Source organism: Pseudopodoces humilis, chromosome 24 (genome assembly GCF_049639895.1).
Source record: "Pseudopodoces humilis isolate 2021_Gansu_Grassland_sample_001 chromosome 24, ASM4963989v1, whole genome shotgun sequence".
NCBI lineage: Eukaryota > Metazoa > Chordata > Aves > Passeriformes > Paridae > Pseudopodoces > Pseudopodoces humilis.
The window spans coordinates 353,365-375,013 of NC_142223.1; the positions used below are offsets into that span (position 1 = coordinate 353,365).

Consider the following 21,649-nt stretch of genomic DNA (forward strand, 5'->3'; position numbering starts at 1 on the left):
CCCATTCTGACCCCACTCCAGGGCAGGGACACCTTCCAGTGGAGCAGGTATAGGAAGTGCTACTATAATACCTTGAAAAATCACATTGTTTAGGTGCAAGTTGTGGTTCCTGTAGATGCCCCTGGTGTGTCCATGCCAGCCAGGCTGACAGAGGGGAGGATACTGCTGGAGAATCCAGGTCAAGCCAGGCTGCTGCAGGAGCTACAGTGGGATAGAACTGCGTGGAATCAGAGCTGCCCACAATTATTCCACTTGCAGAGATTCAGGGGATGTTAGGAGTAGTATTATCTTCTTTTTAAACCTCTTTCCAAATCTCCAATGTATCAGACATGGAGAGTGTTAACATGGTTCGTGGGAAGCAGATCAATGTCAGACCCTGAAGTTTGGAAAGCTTCAAAGCCCCTCTGCTGACACCGAGTCCCGGTGCCACCTCATGAGTGTTTGCATCAGGACAAGAGATGGAAAAATGGCAGCAGGCCCAGGAGTTATTGTCAGATAAACACCACAGAGCAAGAACACATTCCCGTATCGGGTAAAACCTCCCTCACCCACTGCCCGGCCAGTCTGTGCCACTGGGACCACCCAGCAGCACAACAATGGCTTTTCCATGAAGGAGGCAGCAGAGTTTGTTCCACTGGGTATGTGAAAGAATCTTTAAGGAATCATTTTGAAAAGTATTTATCAGGAAATTTAAAAGAATATCTCTTGATATTTCCCCTGGAGCAGCCAGAGCTTCCTGTAAATACTTTCTAAATATAACATGAGGAATGATCTCAGTGTATTTAGGAAGAGGGATTTGATCCAGTTGGGATGAATTGCGTTGATTTTTGTTTTCTCTCCCCAACTGTGAGTTGTTCCCGTGACTCTCTGTAACAGTTGGCAGGGATGAGTCCTCCTCTGCCAGGACTTGGAGTTTTGTTCTCTGGGATGGGGGTTCAAGTTCAGATTTGCTGCTCATTATCCAAATCTGCTCCTCATTCTCTGAAATCCCTCCTCAAATCACTTTTCTCTGGGATTTTACACACACAGCCTTTATCCATGACGAGAACATGGGCCAGACAAGGTGTGATTTGAAGGGAGTTAAACCTCTGGTTTCAAATGCAGCTGTGGATTTCTTCTGATTTTATCTCTCAGAATTGCTTTCTTAACACTTGAAATGCATTTGGTTGGGGTTTTTTTTAGCGTTCTCCTTTGACTCAGGGAGAGAATATCCAGGCAGTTGTTTATAGCGAGCTGTAAATGTCAGGAATGCTCTAGGAGTTCCTGCAAAGGATATTCCAGAAATCAGAGGTGATGTGTTGTCTTTTTCCAAAGCAGTTTCCATTTCCTTTTTCTTCCATGGAGCCTCCAGAATCAAAATCAGCTGTTGAGATACTCTTTCTCATCTCTTTCCATCTTTCCTCACTTGTCATCCTCCTCCAAAGCCTCGTCTCTGGGTGCCTCATTAGGTTAATTAACTACTGCTTTGGCCATGGGCCTCTGTAACGCTGCTGGGGCTGACGGCTGAGGCAAAGTTCACTTTTGCTCCAGCTCTTCCTAAAGGTGGCATTTGATGCTCCAGGCAGTTTCAAATGGGTTCTCCTTCAAAAATCCTTTGGTTCTCCTTCAAAAACCCTTTCCCTTCAGCTGAGCTGTTAAATAAGCCCCAAATGGAAATCCAGCAGAGCCAAACCTGTTCAGTTCTATCTGGATTTGGATGATTTGGGGTTGGTTGTGGCCTTTGACTTCCTAATCTGAAGAGCAGGTTTGTGCCTCTGGCTTTTCCAGAATTATTTTTGCTGGTGTAACAGTGTCCTGGAGGAGCTCAGTGTTCCTGCAAGATCCTAAACAATAATGGATCATACTTTTGTAGGGTACAAGTGGGAAGCAGCAGAGCTGTAGCAGAGCTTTGGGAGCTGTGTGATGGTCACGGCAGGGATGGGATCACCAAGTCTGCTGCTGATCATGGCATGAGTGCAGGGACTCCTTTATGCACAGGATTTTGGGGGTTGGGTTGATACTCTTCTTCCAAACATCTAATCATTTCAGTTCAACCCATTCCCCATTGTCCTGCAAGTTTTTGTCCATGTAAAATGTTGCTCTCCTTGTTTTATAAGCCCCCTTCAATAATAATAGCACATAATAATAATTAAGAATAATAAATAATAATAAGCCCCCCCTTCCCCTTGGAGGGCTGAAGTGAGTCTCTCCAGATCTGTCTCTTCTCAGGGTGGCAGAGGTTGTATTTTCAGATTTGAGTTCCCAGTGAGGAGCAGGGGCCTCTGGTGTGTTCCTCAGAGCTCCTTGGCAGAATGCAGGACTGGGAGCCAGGGCACCAGGCAGGAACGTGGGGTTCTCTTGCTGTTGCTAATGGATTCTTTCTCCTTTCCCAGAAGAGAAGCCAAAACCAGATCCAGTATTAAAACCACCTTCTCCAGTCCTCAGACCAGAACCCACTGGGGAGAAGAAAGATGAAGCTGGGCAGACGACCGAGGTCCCCACCCCAGTGGAAACCCCAGCAGAACTTCCCCGCTCTCCGTTGCCGGCCCCGGCCGCTCCGCTCTCGGCTGTCCCCGCGGCCACCGCCGCTGTCACCGTGTCCAGCAGAGCCCCGCCCGCAGCTGACCCAGAGGACAAATGTGAGCTGGCCTCCCCCCGGGAGGAGGCAATGCCCACAGCCAGTGCCACGGCGTGCCCGGAGCCAGCGGGCGCCGCTCCTGCGGAGGAGAGCGGTGCCGAGGCGCGCGCGGAGCCCGGCAGCGCGGCAGCATCGCCCGCTGCCGCCCCGGTGACGCCCGGGCCCGGTGTCACCCGCGACACGAGCGGTGCCAGGCCCGCGGGGGCTGCGGCCGAGCCCGTGGCAGAGCTGGCCCAGGCAGAAGCTGCAGCATTGACTGTGGAGTTGGAGCCCACCGAGGCTCCCCTGGCAGAGCTGGAGAGCGCTCCATCACCTCCCAGTGCTCCTCGTGCTGCTCCCTCTCCTCCTCCCACCCCGCCGCCCCTGGCCCCTCCGGTTTCCATTGCTGCTGTTACCACTACAACTCCTTCTCCACCTCCTCTCCTGTCTCCGAGTGCCCTCCCTGCTGTCCAGGGAGATTTAGAGGGAGAGGAGAGCACAAGAACTACTCTTAGCAACGAGGTAAAAGATACTGAAAAGAAGGAAGAGACAGAGGCAGATGGGCAACTGGAGGAGAGCCGGGAGGCTCCGAGTGTGGACTTGAGCAAGAGTCCTGTCCCAGGTAAGCGTTGGGCTCTGGAGGTTCATGTGGCCAACTGCAGGATGAAGGAAAGGGGCTTTTCTTCTTCCAACAGATGTTTCTGTTTCTGTCTGCAAAAGAAAAATGCCTGGTGGTGCCACATGGCTGCTGTGAGCGTGAAATGCTCATCGTCGTTGGCAGGGATAGAAATCCCTCCCGACTGTTCACAGTTGGTCACTGGCCTGCCTGGATGTGTGTCCTGGGCTGGGGTGCACTCCTGCTCTTGTGGCAGCACAGGGCTGCTGGAGGGGGAGTGCAGAGCACACTTCATGGGATCCCAGCATGGTTTGGATTGGAGGGACCCCCGGCCACGGGCAGGGACCCCTTGCACTGTCCCAGGCTGCACCAAGCCCCAGTGTCCAGCCTGGCCTTGGGCAGTGGCAGGGACGGGGCAGCCACAGCTCCTGTTCTCCCCAAGGTGAGCGGTTGCTCCAAGGGCCTGTGGCTCTGGGTTTGGGAACCTGAAGCTCTTGGGATGAAGCCCCTGAGCCAGGGATTTCCAGAACTGCTGCACTGGCGTCTTTTCCAGCTCTAGAAATGTGTCAGGGTGTTTGCAGATGTGGGAAAATGAAATGGACCATTCACACTCGCTGAAAACTCACAACAAGAGTCACACCAGGGTCACACCAGGGTCACACCAGGGTCACACACCTCTACCTGCCCAGCCTTCATTAGTGATGCTTCTTTTCGTTTGCAAAAGTCACATGTAAGCAAAATGTACAATTTATAATTTTAAATTCTGCAGTTTACAGTTTAAAATTCACTAAAATGGTAATTTCTGCAGCTGCCTTTTAAAATCCAGCACGTTTCTCCAAGTGGTGTTGCCTGCCTTTGGTTTCAGCCCTGACACAGCTCTGGTTTGGATCTGTGGTTTTAACACTCTGATTCCCATGGACAATGGCTTTTTTTGCAGGACTTCCTGGAGATCAAATTGTGGAAAAGAAGTTAAATGATCAATTCCTTGTATTTGCTGTGGGGACTGGTCTTCACACCCAGCAGTGTTAAACATTTCATGTGTCACATCCTGCTCTGCAGTTCTGTCAGTCCCTTGGAACTTGGTGAAGCTTGGACAAAGGACAGTCGGTTGTGATTTGGATCTTGTTGGTTTCATTTTTTTAAAGTAATTAAAGTACATTTCATGTAGGGCTTTTTTTCCAAGATTTTTCTTTGGTAGATGGGAAATGGGCTCAGAAATCTGAGGCTCTGCTCTGAAATGCACTGAAAGGCTGAGGTTGGGCCTGTTCTGTGTTTGTGTGATGCTCAGTATGCTGATTTTAAAATCTGGTATCTACAGATGAGAAGAAAGATCCCTTTACTGCACCAACCGTGAGGATTTTTTCCTGATAATCTTCTTCTATTTTTATTTCACTTGGGTCATTTCACTGCTCTGGCACTTGTTGTTCTTTCAGTCCAAGCTACTTCATAACCCAAATGAATTTCCTCACAAAGGAGAGGAGAAATGGGGCTCTGTAAATAAGAGGCAGGTTCTAGCTTGCAGTGTTATTGCTGGCTTTGTAATGGCCTGTAGTTCAAATTAAAAAAAAATTAACTTACAGTGTTTGGGCTTTTAATTATGCAGAAAATTAATTTTAATGCTGTAATGTCATTATGCTCCAGAGCACACATTAGCCAAGCCATTGGCTTTGGCAACACGGAAACAAGGAGTTCTCAAGTCATGTAAAAGATGACTTGAAACTCAAATTTCTATTAAAAGCTCAGGGCTTCAAAGAAAGCACAAAGCTCTCCAAGTGTTTTTTTGTGCTTTACCCCTGATTTAATGATCCTGAACTACTGCATTTCTCTGCCAGCTTTCTTTTCAGCAATAATTTTCCAATTCTTTCTTGGAGAGAGGAAGAGAGATTGAAATAGCATCAGCTGAGGCTGCCTGCTAATTCAGGAATGAGGAACAGCATGTCTGCCATATGCATTGGAATATCCACACACTGACCCTCAGGAGCAAGGAGAAGGGGTTATATTGTTGTGTTTGTCTTGGACTAAAGGCCAAGAGATTTTTTTTATGATCTCTGGAGTTAAAATTAAACCTGGGATAAGGGAAACTTCTGGAGCACGTGCTGGTAGCTGTGAGGTCTGTGACTTTGAGCAATATTTCTTTGGGATTTTCAGCTGAGTGCTGTTTTCATTACAGAGCAGCTTGGCCACAAATCATCCCCCTGCTTTCCCTTTAAAGGGAGCTGAGCCGGGCTGGCTGGGAGCTCTGGGGATCATCCTGCAGCATTTCCTCCTGTGTGTCCTTCCCATAGCTGTAACCTGCTGTGCCTGATCCTGGGAATGAGACAGGGAGAAAAGCAGACTGTCAACAGAGGACCTGGGTGCTCCAATCCGCACTGAAAACCTGGCTAAAAGTCATCAATGACTGCTGCTTTTTATTCAGTTCTGGGGTTTCTGTAGCTGCAGTGAAGGACCAGCACTTTCCAGGCAACAAAACAGGAAAAGTGGTGTTGGTGGAGTAGAATTTCTGCAGAAGGTGCTACCAGAGACCTTTGAAGTCACCATTCTGTCATGGCTGTTACAAGATGCAAAGAGGAAAACAAGAGACTGGTGTGTGTCCCAGAACTCCTCGGAACACAGGAAGCCAAAAGAACTCAATACACGTGGAATTCAAAGGGCTGTTTCTTGCAGAGCTCGTTTATGAGACATTTCTGTATTAAGTAGCCCAGCTGTGGCGAGTCCTGGAGGTTCTGAGCTGGGGAGGCTGTAACAAGCAACTTGGGCTGTAATTAGAAATACCTTGGAGAAATTTCTCCAGCACCAAAACCTGGAGAGGCAGAAACATAAATCAAGTGTTGCCTTTTTCTTGATTTGCTGCCATAACCACTGGAATATATTTTCTCTCCCATGAGCTGGAAGGGAATGGTGAATCATTGCTTTGGTCTTTCATGGCATGTTGGATAATAAAATCAAAATATAAGAGCTGGTATTAATTTAGGCTTCACAGTTGGCACCACATCAGAGAGGAGAGGCCTCATGTCCTGCTGGCTGTGCCGTGAGCTCAGGGGTGCTTCAATCCTGTGGGGAGGTGACACGGCTGGGGAAAGGGGCTGAGCAGATCCCTGCACTTGGTGGGGTTATCACTTGGAGTGGTGTCGGGGATAATCTGCAATTAAGGGTTTGTTCCTTTTTCTAGTCCTGAATCTGTGCTGTCGCTCCTGTTGCCTCCCTTGGTTCTGTAAGCCACGATAAGAACTCACTGTTGGTTTGGTTTCTGGTGTCCCTTCTCCAAAGGAATGAAATGAGCTGAAAACAAGCTCTGGAAGTATGAGTAGTGGCAAAAATGAACTGCATTTGGGCAGAAATTAAACTATTGGAGAGCACATGAAGTCGCTCAACTTGGGTACAGGAGGATGGAAAAGAGGACCAGAAGTGTCTGGAGTTGTCCTTCTCCAAGAGCCAAAGTGGACACGTCACTTTGTGTTTCCCTACAGACTCTCAGATGAATCTCCAGGTGACCAACACCATTGTCCTGCTGGATTTGGGGTTTGGGAAGGTTGGCACCCAAACTTACATCAGTGCAAATTCTCCTTTGAGCTCCTGCAGCAGAAATGTGAACTTGACAGAAAAAAGAAGTCTGGTGTGTGCTGTTTTAAGAGGGGGGAAAATTGAGATCTCTGGAGATCCATCCCGGGGAGCTCCACAGCAAAGTCTGGGGTTGCTCCAGCTGCAGAACCCCTGGCCTGATGGAAGTCGTGGGATTTAAGGCAAGACTCATTCAGGAGGCTTGGCAGGACTGCAGCCTCTACAGAGCTTACTTTTGCCAAAAAAAGGTGGAAAAAATGTATATTTGAGCAGCAGTAATGTTCACATCGTGACAGCTGAGGAAGGAAACAGCCGGACCTTTGCCAGCCCCAAATCCACGACCCCTGAGTTTATTTCTGTGCTTAAAAGTGAAACGTTATTTTACACCCTAGATGGTTTCCATGGTTTCAGTTTGAGGGGAGGGAAATTCTGTCAGATTAAAAACTTTGGGATTAATCACTTAAATTACTTGGCTGTGGCAAGGTTGAGCTTTTGGAGCAGATTGGATTAATGAGTTTGTCTTAATATATTGTCTGGTTTCTTCTACCCTTTAGGGGGAAAACATGATTGGAGTAAATCGGTGCTGATCTTGGGAATACTCTGTGGTGTTTCCTTTGACTCAATTGGCCAGGGAGATCATTAATGGTGGAGCTACAAACCTGCTTTTAAATTGAAATATAAATCCAGCTCAGAGCAGTGCTGCAGGATTGAAGGAGTGTTTCTTTTCGATGAGATACTGGAAATTTGGGCTTGTTTACGGTTAATATTATAACAGTGTTAGAATTCTTGAGAAAAATATGTTGAGAACAGCCTTCTCTCCCAGCCAACACCTGATCTTTCCAAAAACTTGACTTCCTGAAGGTTTTTTTCCCTGCATCCTTGTGCCATTGGCAGTGACCTCCTTGCTAGCCCAAGTGTTTGGAGCTTGAATGAGCAACTTGTAAAACAATTCCCATGTTTTAATGTCATTCTGACGATTGTTATTGCTGCATTGAAAGCCAAAGCCGTTAAATCAAGCTGAATCCTCCACAAGGCTGCAAGTGCTTTGCTTTCCCGTGCCTCAGAGCAGCCCCTGGGAGGGAAGCTCCTCACCCAGAGCCACATCAGCTCCGTGTCACTCAGTGTTGTAACACATGCACGTTTCCATTGCAGCCCAAACCGCTGTAACTGCACCAAAGACCTGGAAGAAACCAAAAGAGCAGACCCAAGCCACTGAGGAGGGGACAGAGGCAGAAACAGAGGTGAGAGGGAAACAAAGTCCTGCTTTACCCAAATTTAGAGATGGTTTTCCTCTCTTGAAACTGTACTTTAGAGACATTGCTTCCTTGCTGCATCACAGGATCCAGGGCAGTTTTGGGGAAGAACTCTGCTATTCCTCAGCATTCTTTAGATAACAGGTGTCAGTCTGCTCCCTTTTGAAGCTCTTCAAAAACCTCTTTGGGTTTGCCTAATTTAATGATTAATACAGTCACAGAATCACAGACTGGTTTGCGTTGGAAGAGCCCTTAAAAACTCATCTTGTTCCAACCCCTGCCACGGCAAGGGACCTTTTCCACTTGAGGGTTCCACTAAACTTCCACCAGCCTCCCAGCACCAAGGAACCCCTTTCAGTAAAGGGTGAGGGTTTGGATCCCTCAGCACTGCCCCATTTTGGTCCCAAGCCACCATCCTGACATTTGGCAGTTCCTTGTGCACAGGGATATCATGGCAAAGGATAGTTTTCCTGATGACCAACTGATGGAGAAGCTGACAAAGGAAAATGCTGAAGTTTTCAGGCAAAACTACCTCAAGAGTGATTAGATGAGTAAAGAAAACCTCCCTTGCTGCTGTTCTGGTAGGGATATTGCAGCAGGGAGCTGTGCTTAATATCCTGGGTCAGTGTAGGGTTAGAATCAATCAGAAAGGGAGCAAGAGAGTGAAAAATGTAAAAGTTCAGAGTGCCCAGACTGCTGTGGATAAAAGCTGAGGTTGGCCAGATGTGATGCAGAGCTAGAGAGCAAAGGGTGTCTCTGGGGCTGCAGCAGCAGGTTCATCCTCCCCTGGAGGAGTCGTGTCTCCTGCACCAGCTGGCAGTTCCACTGAGGAATTCTTCAGTGTTTTAGGATGTGGTGGGGAGCCTCCTCCAGAGCATCCTCAGTGAAGTTATTCCTTTGTTAGTGCTAAGATGTGCTGGGATCTCTCCTGGGAGAAGTGCATTTCACTGCCTCCTCATCTGAATGCACAATCAGGCTGTGTCCTTGAAGAGCTCTAAAATTAACAGCCAGGGATACTATTAATGCTTTTTCCTGAAACTGAGATGCTGGAATTGTGGCTAGACCTCACACTGCCTTCCTCAGTGGGATCTGCTCCAGTTGGCAGCAGGCATTTAGAGGAAGAATCCCCCAAAACAAGCACCACGTGCCCTTTCCCATCCCTTTAGCATGGATGGCAGGAGAAGAGGGAAGCAGAGTTGTCTTTCCAGGCTGGGATTGTTCATGGCTTAACAGTTCCCTCCATCCAGTCCTGTGGGGATTTCATGGGCAGTGCTGAGTGTTTCCAGTTGCTCCATTAAGTATCAGTGGGTTATCCATGGGAATGAGCTGATCAATCACCCAGGGGCTCGGTGTGGTGTTCCATATCCCTGTGTAAGATGCATTTGTATTCCTGCTGCTCCCAAAAATGCCGTGTGAATCCATGAGGAGCCGTTTCACATGCACTGGGTTTGTCAGGGTGTTTCTAACAAAACCTCTGCCTCTGTCCGTGCTCCAGCCGAAGGAGGAGAAGGAACCTTCAGGGGACAAAGTACTTGAATGCGAGCAGGAGAAAATGAGCCATGGGCTTCAACCAGAGAGGGAACCCTCCGAGCTGAAAGCAGTGAAGCCCATGGAAGAGAACGGGGAGCAGGAGGCAGAGCCGGTGCGAAACGGCGCCGAGAGCGTCTCCGAGGGCGAAGGCACCGACGCCAACTCCGGCTGCACCGAGAGCTCCGGGGAGGGGCCCGTGTACCAGTACAAACCAGGTGAGTCCTGCTCTGCTCTGCTTCCCTGCCTCCCTCCTGCAGGGGCAGCTGACACCCTGGGTGTCACCCCTGTGGATGTTCCTGTTGGGGGCTGGAAGGGGATTCAGTGCAGCTCTGCTGAGATCTGCAACCCAGGAGGTCCTGAGAGATCTTCCAGGGGGGCAAAAGGGGAAAATCGTTTTTGTCTTGCTGGTCATGGTCAAAAGAAGAGAAAACCCCTAATTCCTTGAAATGTTGTGCATTTGGATGCTGGCTACAGCATGGTGGAAATGGCAGAGTTGATTCCTGTGTGATTGACAGCTGGAAACCATCCAAGAAATTCCACAAAAGCCCATATACCTCTGAAATACGATTTCCTGTGACTCTCAGGGACTTCTCTCCCTATAGAACAGTGGAAGCCCCTGGACCCAGAGGGGAAGAAGCAATACGACCGGGAATTCCTGCTAGATATCCAGTTCATGCCTGCCTGTATCCAGAAACCCGAGGGGCTGCCTCCCATCAGCGATGTGGTGCTCGACAAGGTGAGAGGAGAGCCCATAAAACAGGTATGTGCAGGCTTTTGATATAAATCAAGATCCCTAATGCCTCATTCCTCAACCATTTTCATGCTGGGTTTTGGTGGGAAGTGGAGTAGTTGGTCTCATCACAAAATTCTACAAATAGAGGTGTTGGTGCCTGATGAATGTGCACAGATGATTAAAAACTGAAGCATTTTTGACTTTAGATTAAGTTCTACCAGGCTGTTATTAAAATTTAAAATGTCCCAGCCATGAAGAGCTGAGGATCCAAGCAAGGCTGGATGGAGAGGCAATGGCTTCTATTAGATCAATTAATTGATATATTAGATCAATTAAAAAGCAGAGAGAAGCTTTTGGGCAAACTGTTTTTTATCTGAAGCAGCTTCTTCACTATTTATAAGCTGATCTGATGAAAGATCCTTAAGAACTCCATTCTCAGGCAGTTTCTCTCCAGCCTCGTCTCAGAGCTGATTGTCTGTGCTGGAGGTCTGGGTTAGTCAAACACTTGGGATTTCTGAGTGAAAGGCCTGACACTGAGGCCAAATTAAAGTTATTTCATCTACCTTCTGCTTTCCCATGATCGTTTCTGACTGTTCTGTGTTTGGGCTCAGTTGCCCATCTCTCATGTTGGCACAAAAGCCACTGCTTTGAGGGAAGGTGGCAGTTTCATGCTCCTGAACCAAGACAGGCCTGTGGTCCCACGATTTTATCCTCCTTGAAATGTTTCTGAACTCCACCTGTTTCCTCAATAGTCTCCGAAAGAAGATATATTTTAAATTAAATATTTATTTTTATCATAAGTGCAGATGCCACAAACTTGATCAGTTTGTTAAAGCTTTAATTTGGATGTTAAATATGACTGTTGTGGTTTAGCAGCTGTTGTTTGTAGATTGCATGAGCTGTGGCAGCTGAGCAGCCGCTGTTCGTGTGCTCTGCCCCCGGCACAGGTCAATCAGCCCAAATTGCCGCTGAGGACTCTGGACCCCCGGATCCTGCCACGAGGCCCCGACTTCACGCCAGCCTTCGCTGATTTTGGGAGGCAAGCCCCTGGGGGAAGAAACGTGTCTGGAAGTGTGAGTTTACCCCAGCTTGCTCATTTAGAAACTGCCCTTAACGCTGATGAGTCCCTCCTCAGGCTTTTGTGCCTCTTCCAATGCGCCGGTGGTTGTGGTTTTGTCAGGGTGAATGTAGGGGTGTAGGGAATGTAGGGAAATGGGGAACGGTTGTGGATGTTTGTCACGGGTAGGTGTTGTTTGGGAAGGGTTTGCTCTCCTTCCTGTTCCCTGTGTGAGAAGGTGGAAGCATTTCCACGGCAGGACCTGGCAGTCGCGCGTGCGCTCGCGTGTTCGTCGTACAACAAACCCGGCGTCAGGGCGTCAGCCCGGGGGCTGTGCTGCAAAACTCAGCAACAGAGCAGAGAGACTTTACTAACAAACAAAATGCAGCCAGCACCTGTGTGTTCCTGCTTTCTCTGTGCTTCCACGTGTCGTTTTGGTCACTTCATTCCTTGTTTTCCCACCTTTTCCCACTGCTTTTCTTTCGCTTTCCCGTCTTCTCCCCATGTCTGGCCTTGCCCACACTCTGAAATCCCTCTGTGAGTTCTTCACTCGTGCCTCTGCCACGTCTTTTCTTGGGGCACAGGTGCCCCCAGCATGTGCTACCCCGTCAGTGCCACTGGAGGAGGACGCTGCCGCCGTTAGGGGCAATCACTGATTTTCAGCCATTGAGCTGCTTCTGCTGTGTCCATCTGGATGTGTCTAATGACATAGCCATCGTGGAGCTTTCAAACCTGCTGCTTCCAGAAGAGTTCCCCGAATCACCCCAACTTCTGAGCGTGCATGTTTCCAGGAGTCAAACCCAGCAATTTTGGGTCAATGTAATATTTCTGGTTTGGAAGCAGCCTCGTGGCCGGTGTCTCGGTTCCAGGGTGCACATCTGTGTCTTGGAGTTGCCTCGGTGCCACAGTTTCTCTTGGAGCACCACCTGGTCCACAGAGCCTCACGAGGTCGCTGGTGGTTCCCACGTTTGGGACGTGCAGGTTGTGCTGCGGTGCCTCCTCTCCTGTCAGGTGCTGAGCGTCGCGAGCCCTGCAGCCTCTGGGTAACGCGGCTGTCGCTCTTTGTCTCTCCGCAGGCCTGCAAAGTGCAGAGCACCCCTGGATTGCCCTCCCTGGCTCGGTGCGGGCCCCCAGCATGCCCTCTCTTGGTCTCGCCTCACCCACCATTGAGGAACCTGCCGATAGGGGTAAGCCAAATCCCCCCCTCTTCCCCCAGACTTTGCACCTTTTTGTAGAGTTGCCTTTTTTCCCAACACCCACTGTTGATAAAGAACGACTGGCAGAAAACTTTACAAAAAGGTGCAACCTTGTTTAAAAAAAAACCGAAACAAGACTTGCATTGTACCCCTCTAGGCAGTCTTCAGTGGTGGGTGGGACATCACCAGCTGAGGGCATGCTGGGACGTTGGCCTGAGCGGGATCCGCGAGGGTCTGCACTTTGCAGACCTGTGGAAAGGGGGAGAAAAGGTAAGTCCCGCTTACCCCGTTCATTTGGAGCATTCAGCACATAACATACATCTTACATTTGCGCCTTTGCAGAGCAGAGCCTCTCCTTGCCCGGTTCTGGAGGAGGGCTGGAAGGTGACGTGGTTTAAGCAGCCTGTCCTCGATGCCGGTGGTTGTAGGATCAGAGGGTTCTGAGCCCCAGCAGTGGCAGACGCTCCCCTCGTGACGCATGGCACCCCCTGCGTGTGTGCTGCCTGTCCCCAGCCATCCCACCTGTGCTCAGGCCATGCCATCAACCATCAAACCACTGCCTCTTCCTTGCCCCCAGTAACGTCGAGCAGCTCAGCACTAACTGCTTCTGGCACGTTGAGAGTCTTTGTTTCGCTTCTTTGGCTTTTGTCTTTGTTTCCCTCTTTTTGCTTGAACGTGTTTTATTACTGTTTCTGGCACTAACCTGTGTTGCGTCAGATGGCACCGGGGTGGAGTTGCAGCGGAGCAGAGTGCAGCTGGGAGGGCTCTTTGATGTAGGCAGGGTTAGGTGAGCGTGGCAGGTGAGGAGATGGAGACTCAGAGATGTGGGGCTGGAGCGGACAGTTCCATCCCTGCACAGGGTGCGTTTGCTTTGTCCTTCCCGAGAGGTGATGGAGACTGAAATCACCTCAGCTCTTGTTCCTGGAAGGCACAACCTCTCCCACCATGGAAGATCAATTTCACTGTCCACATTTGAAGCCTCTTCTAGAGGGAGAGGCACCTCCTTAATTCCTTGGATGGTTTCTAAAGCATTTCCATGACTTGCAGCCTGGGTGGGAGCACCAGATCAGTCTGTGCTGCTGTGAGTCTTTGGCTGCTCTGCAGGAGTCTTGTACCTGTGTCTTCCTGCTTTCCTTTCCCGTGTCCTCCTCCAGGAGAGGTCGTTCAGATTAATGCAGGAACACCTGGTAATTGCCCCATGCCCCAGAACCATCATTATTTACAGGAAGCCAGGCCTGAGCTCAGGCACCTCTTTACCTTGCTGTATAAATCTGGAGCCCAAAACCCCAGACCCCTAGACCATTCCTATTAGAAGTTAGATCCATCTATTATTACATCTTCAAAGGAGGCTTCTGTTCACTGGTTGAAAACCTAATCACACAGTTTGAACTGAGTTTATTCACAGATATTAAAAATGTAGTCTCAAAGGAAGTCTTTGTTGTGTTGATGCCTGAAAGGTCTGGGCTCAAAGGCAGCTGGATGTGAGGAGGTGACAGGTGACACGCTGGTGCTCCATGCATCCCTCAGTTTTCCAGGGGAGTCACCTCCTTCAGGGGTGAGTGTTTGCTAAAAGGAACATTTGCATGGAGCCGTGCCCGAGGAAGGGCTGATCTCTGCGACTCCGTCCCTGCACATTACAGCCTGCTGTGTTTGGCAGGGCCTTCAGACCACAGCTGCCTCTGTGGAGGAGATGGGGTGGCTGCAGGTCACCTCTCCTTGAGTTTGCCCCTGTTGTGAGGGGAATGAGCTCAAAGGTTTGGGTTTTCAGGGCACGCTCCAGCCTGGCTCTGATTACAGAGCTGTCCGTGACAGGAGGTGTGTGCTGAGCTCTGACACGTGTGGCTGTGGCCAGTCACTTTCCTGTTGCAGTGTCTGGATTTTCAGCTGGAGGGAAATCTCTTCTTTCCACGTTTGCAGCATGGTCAGGGCCTGGGCAGCAGAGCTGTGTAATACCAGAGGTGGTGTGTGAAGGTGGGGCTGCTCTCAGCCCTTTCTGTGCCAGACCGGTGTGAGTCAGGGCACAGAGGGAGAGATCAGGGTCTGCTTTAGGAAGGTGTCTGACACACAAAAACATCCTGAAGGCTCAGGAGTGATCAGCTGCTGCAGTTGCGCTGTAACTGGCTGGAATTGATGATCTTGGGGATCTTTTCCAAGAGAAATGATTCTGTGAATTACGGCATTCATGGGGCTTGTGCAGTTTGAATAATCTGCTGGGCTATTTCTGTGTGTGGCAGGGGATGTGAACAGAGGTGTTTGTGAGCTGAGGGGAGCCCAGTGACACCCTGCCCCTCAGAGCCCCCTCCCAGGCATCGCTGGGCACACGGAGCAGCTCATGGCATGAGTTCATTGTCTTCTGACAACATCTTCCTCTGTTGCTGTTATCCCATAATGAAACCCAGACAGGAGCTCCAGCCCTGCTGCTGTTCCTGCTCATTTGCACCATTTATCTTGTCAAATGCAAGTGGTTCAACTCCCTCCTGCCTTTAGGAAGGGTTTTCCCTTTCAGTAACACAAACCCAGTTTGTGACTGATGTGTGACATAAGAGGCACCAGCCAAGAGCCCTTTCCCTCCTATTCATTGAAGCTCTTCAAGTAACTGCAGTGGTTTGGCCTTTTTGATGCTCGTTGAATCCCTTTGTTGAACAAAGCAGTCTTTGAAATGGCCTATCTTTCATGAGTGGCTGCTGAGCAGATTAATTACTGCTGTGGGAAGTATCGGGATTGATAATGGAGTTTTGCTGCATTAATTTGTACCTCGAGGTTGGCCATTTGTGATGAGTTCAGAAATGGGAAAGAGTGTGGGGCAAGAGCAACCTCCCAACAGCACCTGGTACCTTTAGTCCTTAATCAGAAGCCCCCAGATGACGAAGAGGAGGTTTGGGAGTATCCTGTGCTCTTCCACTTGTACATCTGTTGATAAAGTCCCTGCCTGTGGCAGGTTTTCTGCCTGTCCAGGAGGAGCATCACGTTACACAGGATTGCAGAGGTGCTTAGGCAGTTCCAGAGCACCCTGATTCCCTTTCTTCTGTGAAATCACCCAGACTTTGTCCCGTATCTGTTAGGATCCACGTTTTTAGAGTGCAGGAGCTGCAGTGATACTCCTTCACTGTGTTTTACGGAATTCCCATCTCAAAATGGCTTTGTTGGAAGCGATCTCCAGTAAAACTTAACATTTCTGCCAGAGCTACTAATTTATCATTTTCTAAGTGCTTGGGATGGCATGTTTGAAATACACCTGTAAGGGCTGAATTCTTCCACCCCTTGCTGTGATGTCTCAGTTCTGCAGTTTCTGCCTCCCAGGAGGCACTTTTGGCCAGTCAGGGTCAGTTCTGACCCTCTGTAGCAGCAGCCAGAGCGCCGCTGAGTTGTGTAGACAGAGCCATCCCATTTCCCATTGGGAAATGCTGCCCAGAGAAACGTGTTTGGTGTCTCCTCATTCCCTGTGAGCAGCCCAGAGCAGTACTGGCTTGGAGGGACTCCTCGTGTCCCAGCAGGACGTGCCGGTGCTCAGCGGTGCCATCGACGGCCGTTTGCCCTGGAGTGTGTTATCCAGTGTGAGCCTAAGGTGGGATATAACAGGGAATGTTTTTGTCCTAGTTGTTGAGTGTTGGACCAAGGAGATCTCAGCCGGGCCAGAGGAGGGAGCCCAGGAAGATCATCACTGTGTGTGTGAAGGAGGATGTGCACCTGAAGAAGGCAGAGAATGCCTGGAAGCCGAGCCTGAAGAGGGAAAACCAAACGGAGGACCCAGAAAACGTCAAAACCCAGGTGAGAGTGTAAGCAGCTCTGAGGGTGCAGCAGCTGCACCAGGTCATGGTAGTTTGCCTTCCCTCTTGTATCAGACGGTGAAAAAGGGCAATGAATTCCAGTTGGAATCCCAGCTTTCCCCTACCTTGATGATATTTTTTGTATGTTTGTTCTTGACCTGATGTTTAAATGCCAATCCTGTATATTAAGCAGAGAGCACCAGACAATCTCCTGTCTCTCTTCCAGGATTGCTTTCCTACTGCTGCTTTACTGGAGTGTTTCTGTCTCTGTCCTAAAGCAAAGAGCCCTACCTTCCCAGCACAGAGCTTGGTTTTCATCTCCTTTTAGACCACATTTCTGCCCTGAATCCTCAGCAAGACTGAGGTTCCTCTGTCAAACCCCTCAGTTGGTCCTACCCAGCCCAGTGGTGCCATCTGAAGCTCCCTCTGTCCTTCTGCCCTCCTCTCCATGGGACACTGGCTCTGGGAGGAGGTGTTTGTCTGGTAGTCAAGCTTGTCATTTGTAGGATAAGTTGGGATGGTCTTGAAGGACACTGGAATTCTGTTCTTGGTGGCATTAATGGTGGCATTGTTGGCCTCATTATCATCCTGGATAGGAAAAAGTAAATTGCCTTAAAGTGAATTATAGAAGAGGTTGGTTACCTCTGGCTGAAGGAAACAGAGGCCACTCCCTGTTCATTTATATCTCATGAATTAAACTGATATAAAGAAGAGTATTTCTGACAGAAGGGTCTTTGTGCCTCTGTTGCACTTGACAAAAAGCACTTGGGTGTTTCCAAAACTCCTTCCCTGTAGTCTTGGTCTTTGGTAGTCAAATGAGAGCTGGGGTTGGGCTGTGCACAAACGTGTGGTGTGTCACTCAACTTGTGACTTTGCTACGGGGTGTCTCCATTCCCCTGTGGAGACAGCCTGGCTCACACCTGAGATCAGCTGCACCCCTTGTGCCTGAGTTCAGTGTTTGTGTCATTCAGGAGCTGTTCCGCAAGGTACGAAGCATCTTGAACAAGCTGACGCCCCAGATGTTCAACCAGCTGATGAAGCAGGTGACAGACCTGACGGTGGACACGGAGGAGAGGCTGAAGGGAGTCATCGACCTGGTCTTCGAGAAGGCCATCGACGAGCCCAGCTTCTCGGTGGCGTACGCCAACATGTGCCGCTGCCTGGTGACGGTAAGAGCTCCTCTGGGCAGGCCATGGCACGGGCTGATGGGCAGTGACACAAACTGCAGAGAGCAGAGTTAGGTGGGAGCTCCTGAGTGTAAGAGACAATAATTAACGTGGAGCATTGGTTTGTTGGCCACGCCTGAGGCAGAGGGATTTGCTGGAGTGTTTGTTGGGAGTTGAGGACTCCTTGCTCCACCTGGTCACAAGATAAGCTGTATTTGGGAAGTTCATGGAATCACAGAAACGTGGAATAGTGTAGGTGGGAAAGAGAATGTAAAGCTCTTCTCATTCCAGCCCCTGCCATGGGCAGGGACACCTTCCACAGTCTCAGGCTGCTCCAAGCCTCGTCCAGCCTGGCCTTGGACACTTCTGGCGTGGGGCAACCACAGCTGCTCTGGGCACCCTGTGCCAGGGCCTCCCCACCCTTCTGTGTCTGTCAGTTCCAGGGGAGCCCAAGATCAGCCAGGCTTTGATCACTCTCAGATGGTGAATTTGGGACAAAAGAGCCCCATTTTCCCCAGGTTCTTCATGACATGCAGTGAAGGAATATGGCTTAAGCCTTCAGCACAGAACAGGAGTGTTTTTAAACAAGAGCTATTTTTAGGGATCCTATGGATGGAAATGTAATTCATCCCCAGGCGGAGGTGATGTCAGCCAAGTTTGGAGTGTGACTTTACATCTGTAATGTAAAACTCCCCTGGAAATCCTGATGTGAGGCTTTACTTTCACAGCCTTGCAGAGCCATGCAGTTGAACATGAAGAGCAAAATAGATTGTTATGGGTGACCCTTCCTCTGTGGAGCTCATCCCTATTTCTGCTGATGTTTTTCTTCCTTCTCTCTCCAGCTGAAAGTGCCCATGGCAGACAAACCTGGGAGCACAGTAAATTTCCGTAAGTTGCTGTTAAATCGCTGCCAGAAGGAATTTGAAAAGGACAAGGCTGACGATGATGTCTTTGAAAAGAAGCAGAAAGAACTCGAAGCTGCTACCACTGTAAGTGGTGTTTTTCTCCATAAGTTCTCAGAGCTCCCTCAGAAAATTATTTCCTTTTGAGACAGCAGTTAATTTGAGGAGATTTTGGAGTTGAGACTTTCATTCTGTCACTGTGCCTGAGGATAATAAAAAGTATTTGCCTTGGCAATGGGTTTATCCCAGCATCTTTCTGGGCTTTAGGAGAAAAAGAGTAAACAGTGTCTATGAACATAAAACTGGATTTTTCAAAGAGTTCTGTACACTGGGAAAACGGTTTTGCAGAGCTGTTTTCCTGTTTTACAGCCAGAGGAGAAGACACGGCTCCACGACGAGCTGGAAGAGGCCAAGGACAAAGCCCGGCGGAGATCCATCGGGAATATAAAATTCATCGGCGAGCTTTTCAAGCTGAAGATGCTGACGGAGGCGATCATGCACGACTGCGTGGTGAAGCTGCTGAAAAACCACGACGAGGAGTCCCTCGAGTGCCTTTGCCGCCTGCTCACGACCATTGGCAAGGACCTGGACTTTGAGAAGGCAAAGGTGGGGTAGGAATGGGAGTGAGGGATGAGGCTCTCTGGGCAGGGCTGGAAAAATGGGTGTGGAGTGTTTTTATTTGAAGATTTGTTTTTTCTTCAGGAATTTCCATATGGCATGAGGAAATCATCCACTCCTCTGTGGATGTTTCGTCATGACCTGGCCTCGCTCCCCGCTCTGTATCATTTTCAACAGTGTTCTCCAGTTGTTATTTCCAAAGATTTTATCCAAACACACAGCCCAGAAATGCTCAACATTTACTTTTTCCAAGCTGAATGTTCCTCTTCCTTTGTAGTTCCCAAAACATTAATATTTCCAGTTGAAGGTTTATGTTACCTACAAAAGCCACCGTGAAATGTGTTGTTCAGGGTAAACCTTGAACACCCTCATTAACTGATCCAAGCCCTGAGCTGGGTGCCTGTGTGTTGTCTTTGTCTCCAGTTGTGCTGGGATGTGGCAGCTGTTCTGCAACCGCAGCACTCCTGCATCCTGCTCCCCATTTTCCAGCAAATACATTCCAGCAAGGAGCATTGCACACTCCAAGAGCTTCTCTTGGCACAGACAGTCTGCTGCTCCTTCACAAAAACCAGTCTTGGGATGAAAATCTCGAGGGTTTTGCCAGGAATCGGCAGGGCTCAGCTCTGGAAACAAACGGAGCTGATTGTGCTCAGCTGCCGCAGGCACGGAGCTCCCTCTGCTCTCACTGGAGCTCGGGGATCACGGTGGATCAATCCTTGAGGGGAAGGAATTTCCCAGCCTGTTCTGTGAGCATGACCACAACAATGTGGTTTATCAGCAGTCCCAGGCTAAGCACGCCGTGCTGTGAGCGCGGCACCAGCGCAGCACGCAGTTTCTCCATGTGCTTTGGGAAGAAAAGCAGCTCTGACTTCCAAGCTGAGGTCAGGCTGGACGAGGCCAGGATGCTTTTTGGTCTTTTTGAGCACTGTAGAAGCCAACATTTTGATGCTCTTCTGGTTCTGCACCCTTGAGCTGGGGCATGGAGCAAGGGAGCAACTCCAGATGCCTCTGTCCTGTCTTTGGGATTGGTTATTTCTGTCAAGACTGAGAGAATCCTCCTTAATGGGGTAGACGTTTTATTATGTGTTTTTATTGAAGCTGAACTGTTAGTCATAGTTTAATTAAAACTTTTCAACAAAGTCCATTGGAAATATTTCCCCATCATCCCTAACTTTGGAAACATTTGCTGCCAGAGCTGGAACTTTCCAAAGCAAGGCCGGACACAAATTTTAATGGATCTTTTTCTTGTTTGTTTAACTACAAGGACAAGGGTTTAGCTGGTTTTTAGTGAAGAGAGTGGGAAACACAGTAGTAAACTGCTCTGAAATTCCTGCTTGAAACAACCAGAGTCCCTTTTTTGAGGAAAAAAAGCTTTTTAGAGCTTGGTGAGCCAAATTTAGATCTAACAGGAAGTATGTGCCCGCACATTTGTGCCTCATCTCTTGCACATGCTGCCCAGTGCACCCTCAAATCCATCCTGGAGGAGTGTACAAGACGTAGCACTCGCCTCTCTGGGGAGCTGCCCTGTGTCCTGGATGTGTCTGGCACAGAAATCCCGGAATGCAGGACCCACAGGATGCCCCTCGAGGGAGGGTTTTCATTTTCTCCACACCGTACTGATGATGTTCTTCTTGTCTAGCCCCGCATGGACCAGTATTTCAATCAGATGGAGAAGATTGTGAAAGAGAGGAAAACCTCCTCAAGGATTCGGTTCATGCTTCAGGATGTAATAGACCTAAGGCTGGTAGGTCCTAGCTCCAGTGAGTAAAAGCATGAAATCATGGAAGCTCAGACTGGTCTGGGTTGGAAGGAACCTTAAGGATCATCTTGTTCCACCCCCTGCCATGGGCAGGGACACCTCCCACTGTCCCAGGTTGCCCCAAGCCCTGTCCAACCTGGCCTTGGGCACCTCCAGGGATGGGGCAGCCACAGCTGCTTGGACAACCTGTGCCAGGGCCTGCCCACCCTCGTAGGAGAGAATTTCCCATCTGACCCTGCCCTCCGGCAGTGGGAAGCCATTCCCTCTTGTCCCCAGTTCCTCTCCAGCTCTCCTGGAGACCCTTTAGGCCCTGGGAGGGACTCCAAGGTCTCCCTGGGGCCTCCTCTCCTCCAGGTGAACACGCCCAGCTCTCATGCCAGTCTGTTCCCTTCCATATCCAGGCTGGATAACTCTCATGCAGGAGCAGGGATTCACAGCTCAAGTGCGCTGTTAGGGGGAGATCTGTTCCCCTTCTCCCCAAAGTCTGGCTGCAAAGCCAGGAGATGTCTCCATGTTGTCCTGGTGCTGTGGTCAGCAGACATGCAGTGCAGGGGGTCCCAGGGTGACCATGGGTGGGACAAACCTTCCCAGCACCATCATTTCAGCCCCCAAGGGAGCTGGTTTGGCTGTGTGGAGGCTGAAGGCACCGTTCTGGCTGCAGGTAGATAATTATCCCCAGAGCTGTAACGAGGCTGCAGCAACGTAAGGGACAGTGTGGTCATTCCAGGGCTGGAAGGGTCTGGGCACTGCATGGCTGAAAAGACACATCAAGTGAGGAAAGTGTTTCTGGAGTGACAGCTGCTCCTCTCTTAAGGACTCCTGTGTCCAGCATCACCACTCCTGGTGTGCAAAGCGCTCTTTCCACTTAAAATCTTGCTTGCTTTTTTTGTTTTCAAGA

General features: G+C 49.5%; 1 protein-coding gene across 14 annotated transcripts in view; it reads left to right on the forward strand.

The window, feature by feature from the left end:
* EIF4G3 (eukaryotic translation initiation factor 4 gamma 3) overlaps positions 1 to 21,649 on the forward strand; it is a 113,850-nt gene that overhangs the window by 73,472 nt on the left and 18,729 nt on the right. For 9 of the 14 annotated variants that reach the window (XR_015774500.1, XR_015774499.1, XM_088066657.1 and 6 more), the window contains 11 exons: positions 2,373 to 3,218; positions 7,923 to 8,011; positions 9,519 to 9,768; positions 10,156 to 10,313; positions 11,234 to 11,359; positions 12,420 to 12,530; positions 16,137 to 16,307; positions 17,278 to 17,475; positions 18,315 to 18,461; positions 18,744 to 18,980; positions 20,632 to 20,736. Coding sequence is in view for 12 of the 14 variants with exons in the window: in XM_088066657.1 (XP_087922783.1) it covers positions 2,373 to 3,218; positions 7,923 to 8,011; positions 9,519 to 9,768; positions 10,156 to 10,313; positions 11,234 to 11,359; positions 12,420 to 12,530; positions 16,137 to 16,307; positions 17,278 to 17,475; positions 18,315 to 18,461; positions 18,744 to 18,980; positions 20,632 to 20,736 (2,438 nt within the window). In the remaining 2 variants the exon portion in view is untranslated. The remainder of the gene's footprint in view (positions 1 to 2,372; positions 3,219 to 7,922; positions 8,012 to 9,518; positions 9,769 to 10,155; positions 10,314 to 11,233; positions 11,360 to 12,419; positions 12,531 to 16,136; positions 16,308 to 17,277; positions 17,476 to 18,314; positions 18,462 to 18,743; positions 18,981 to 20,631; positions 20,737 to 21,649) is intronic. The other 5 variants (XM_088066647.1, XM_088066648.1, XM_014261712.2 and 2 more) reach the window with 2 other exon arrangements.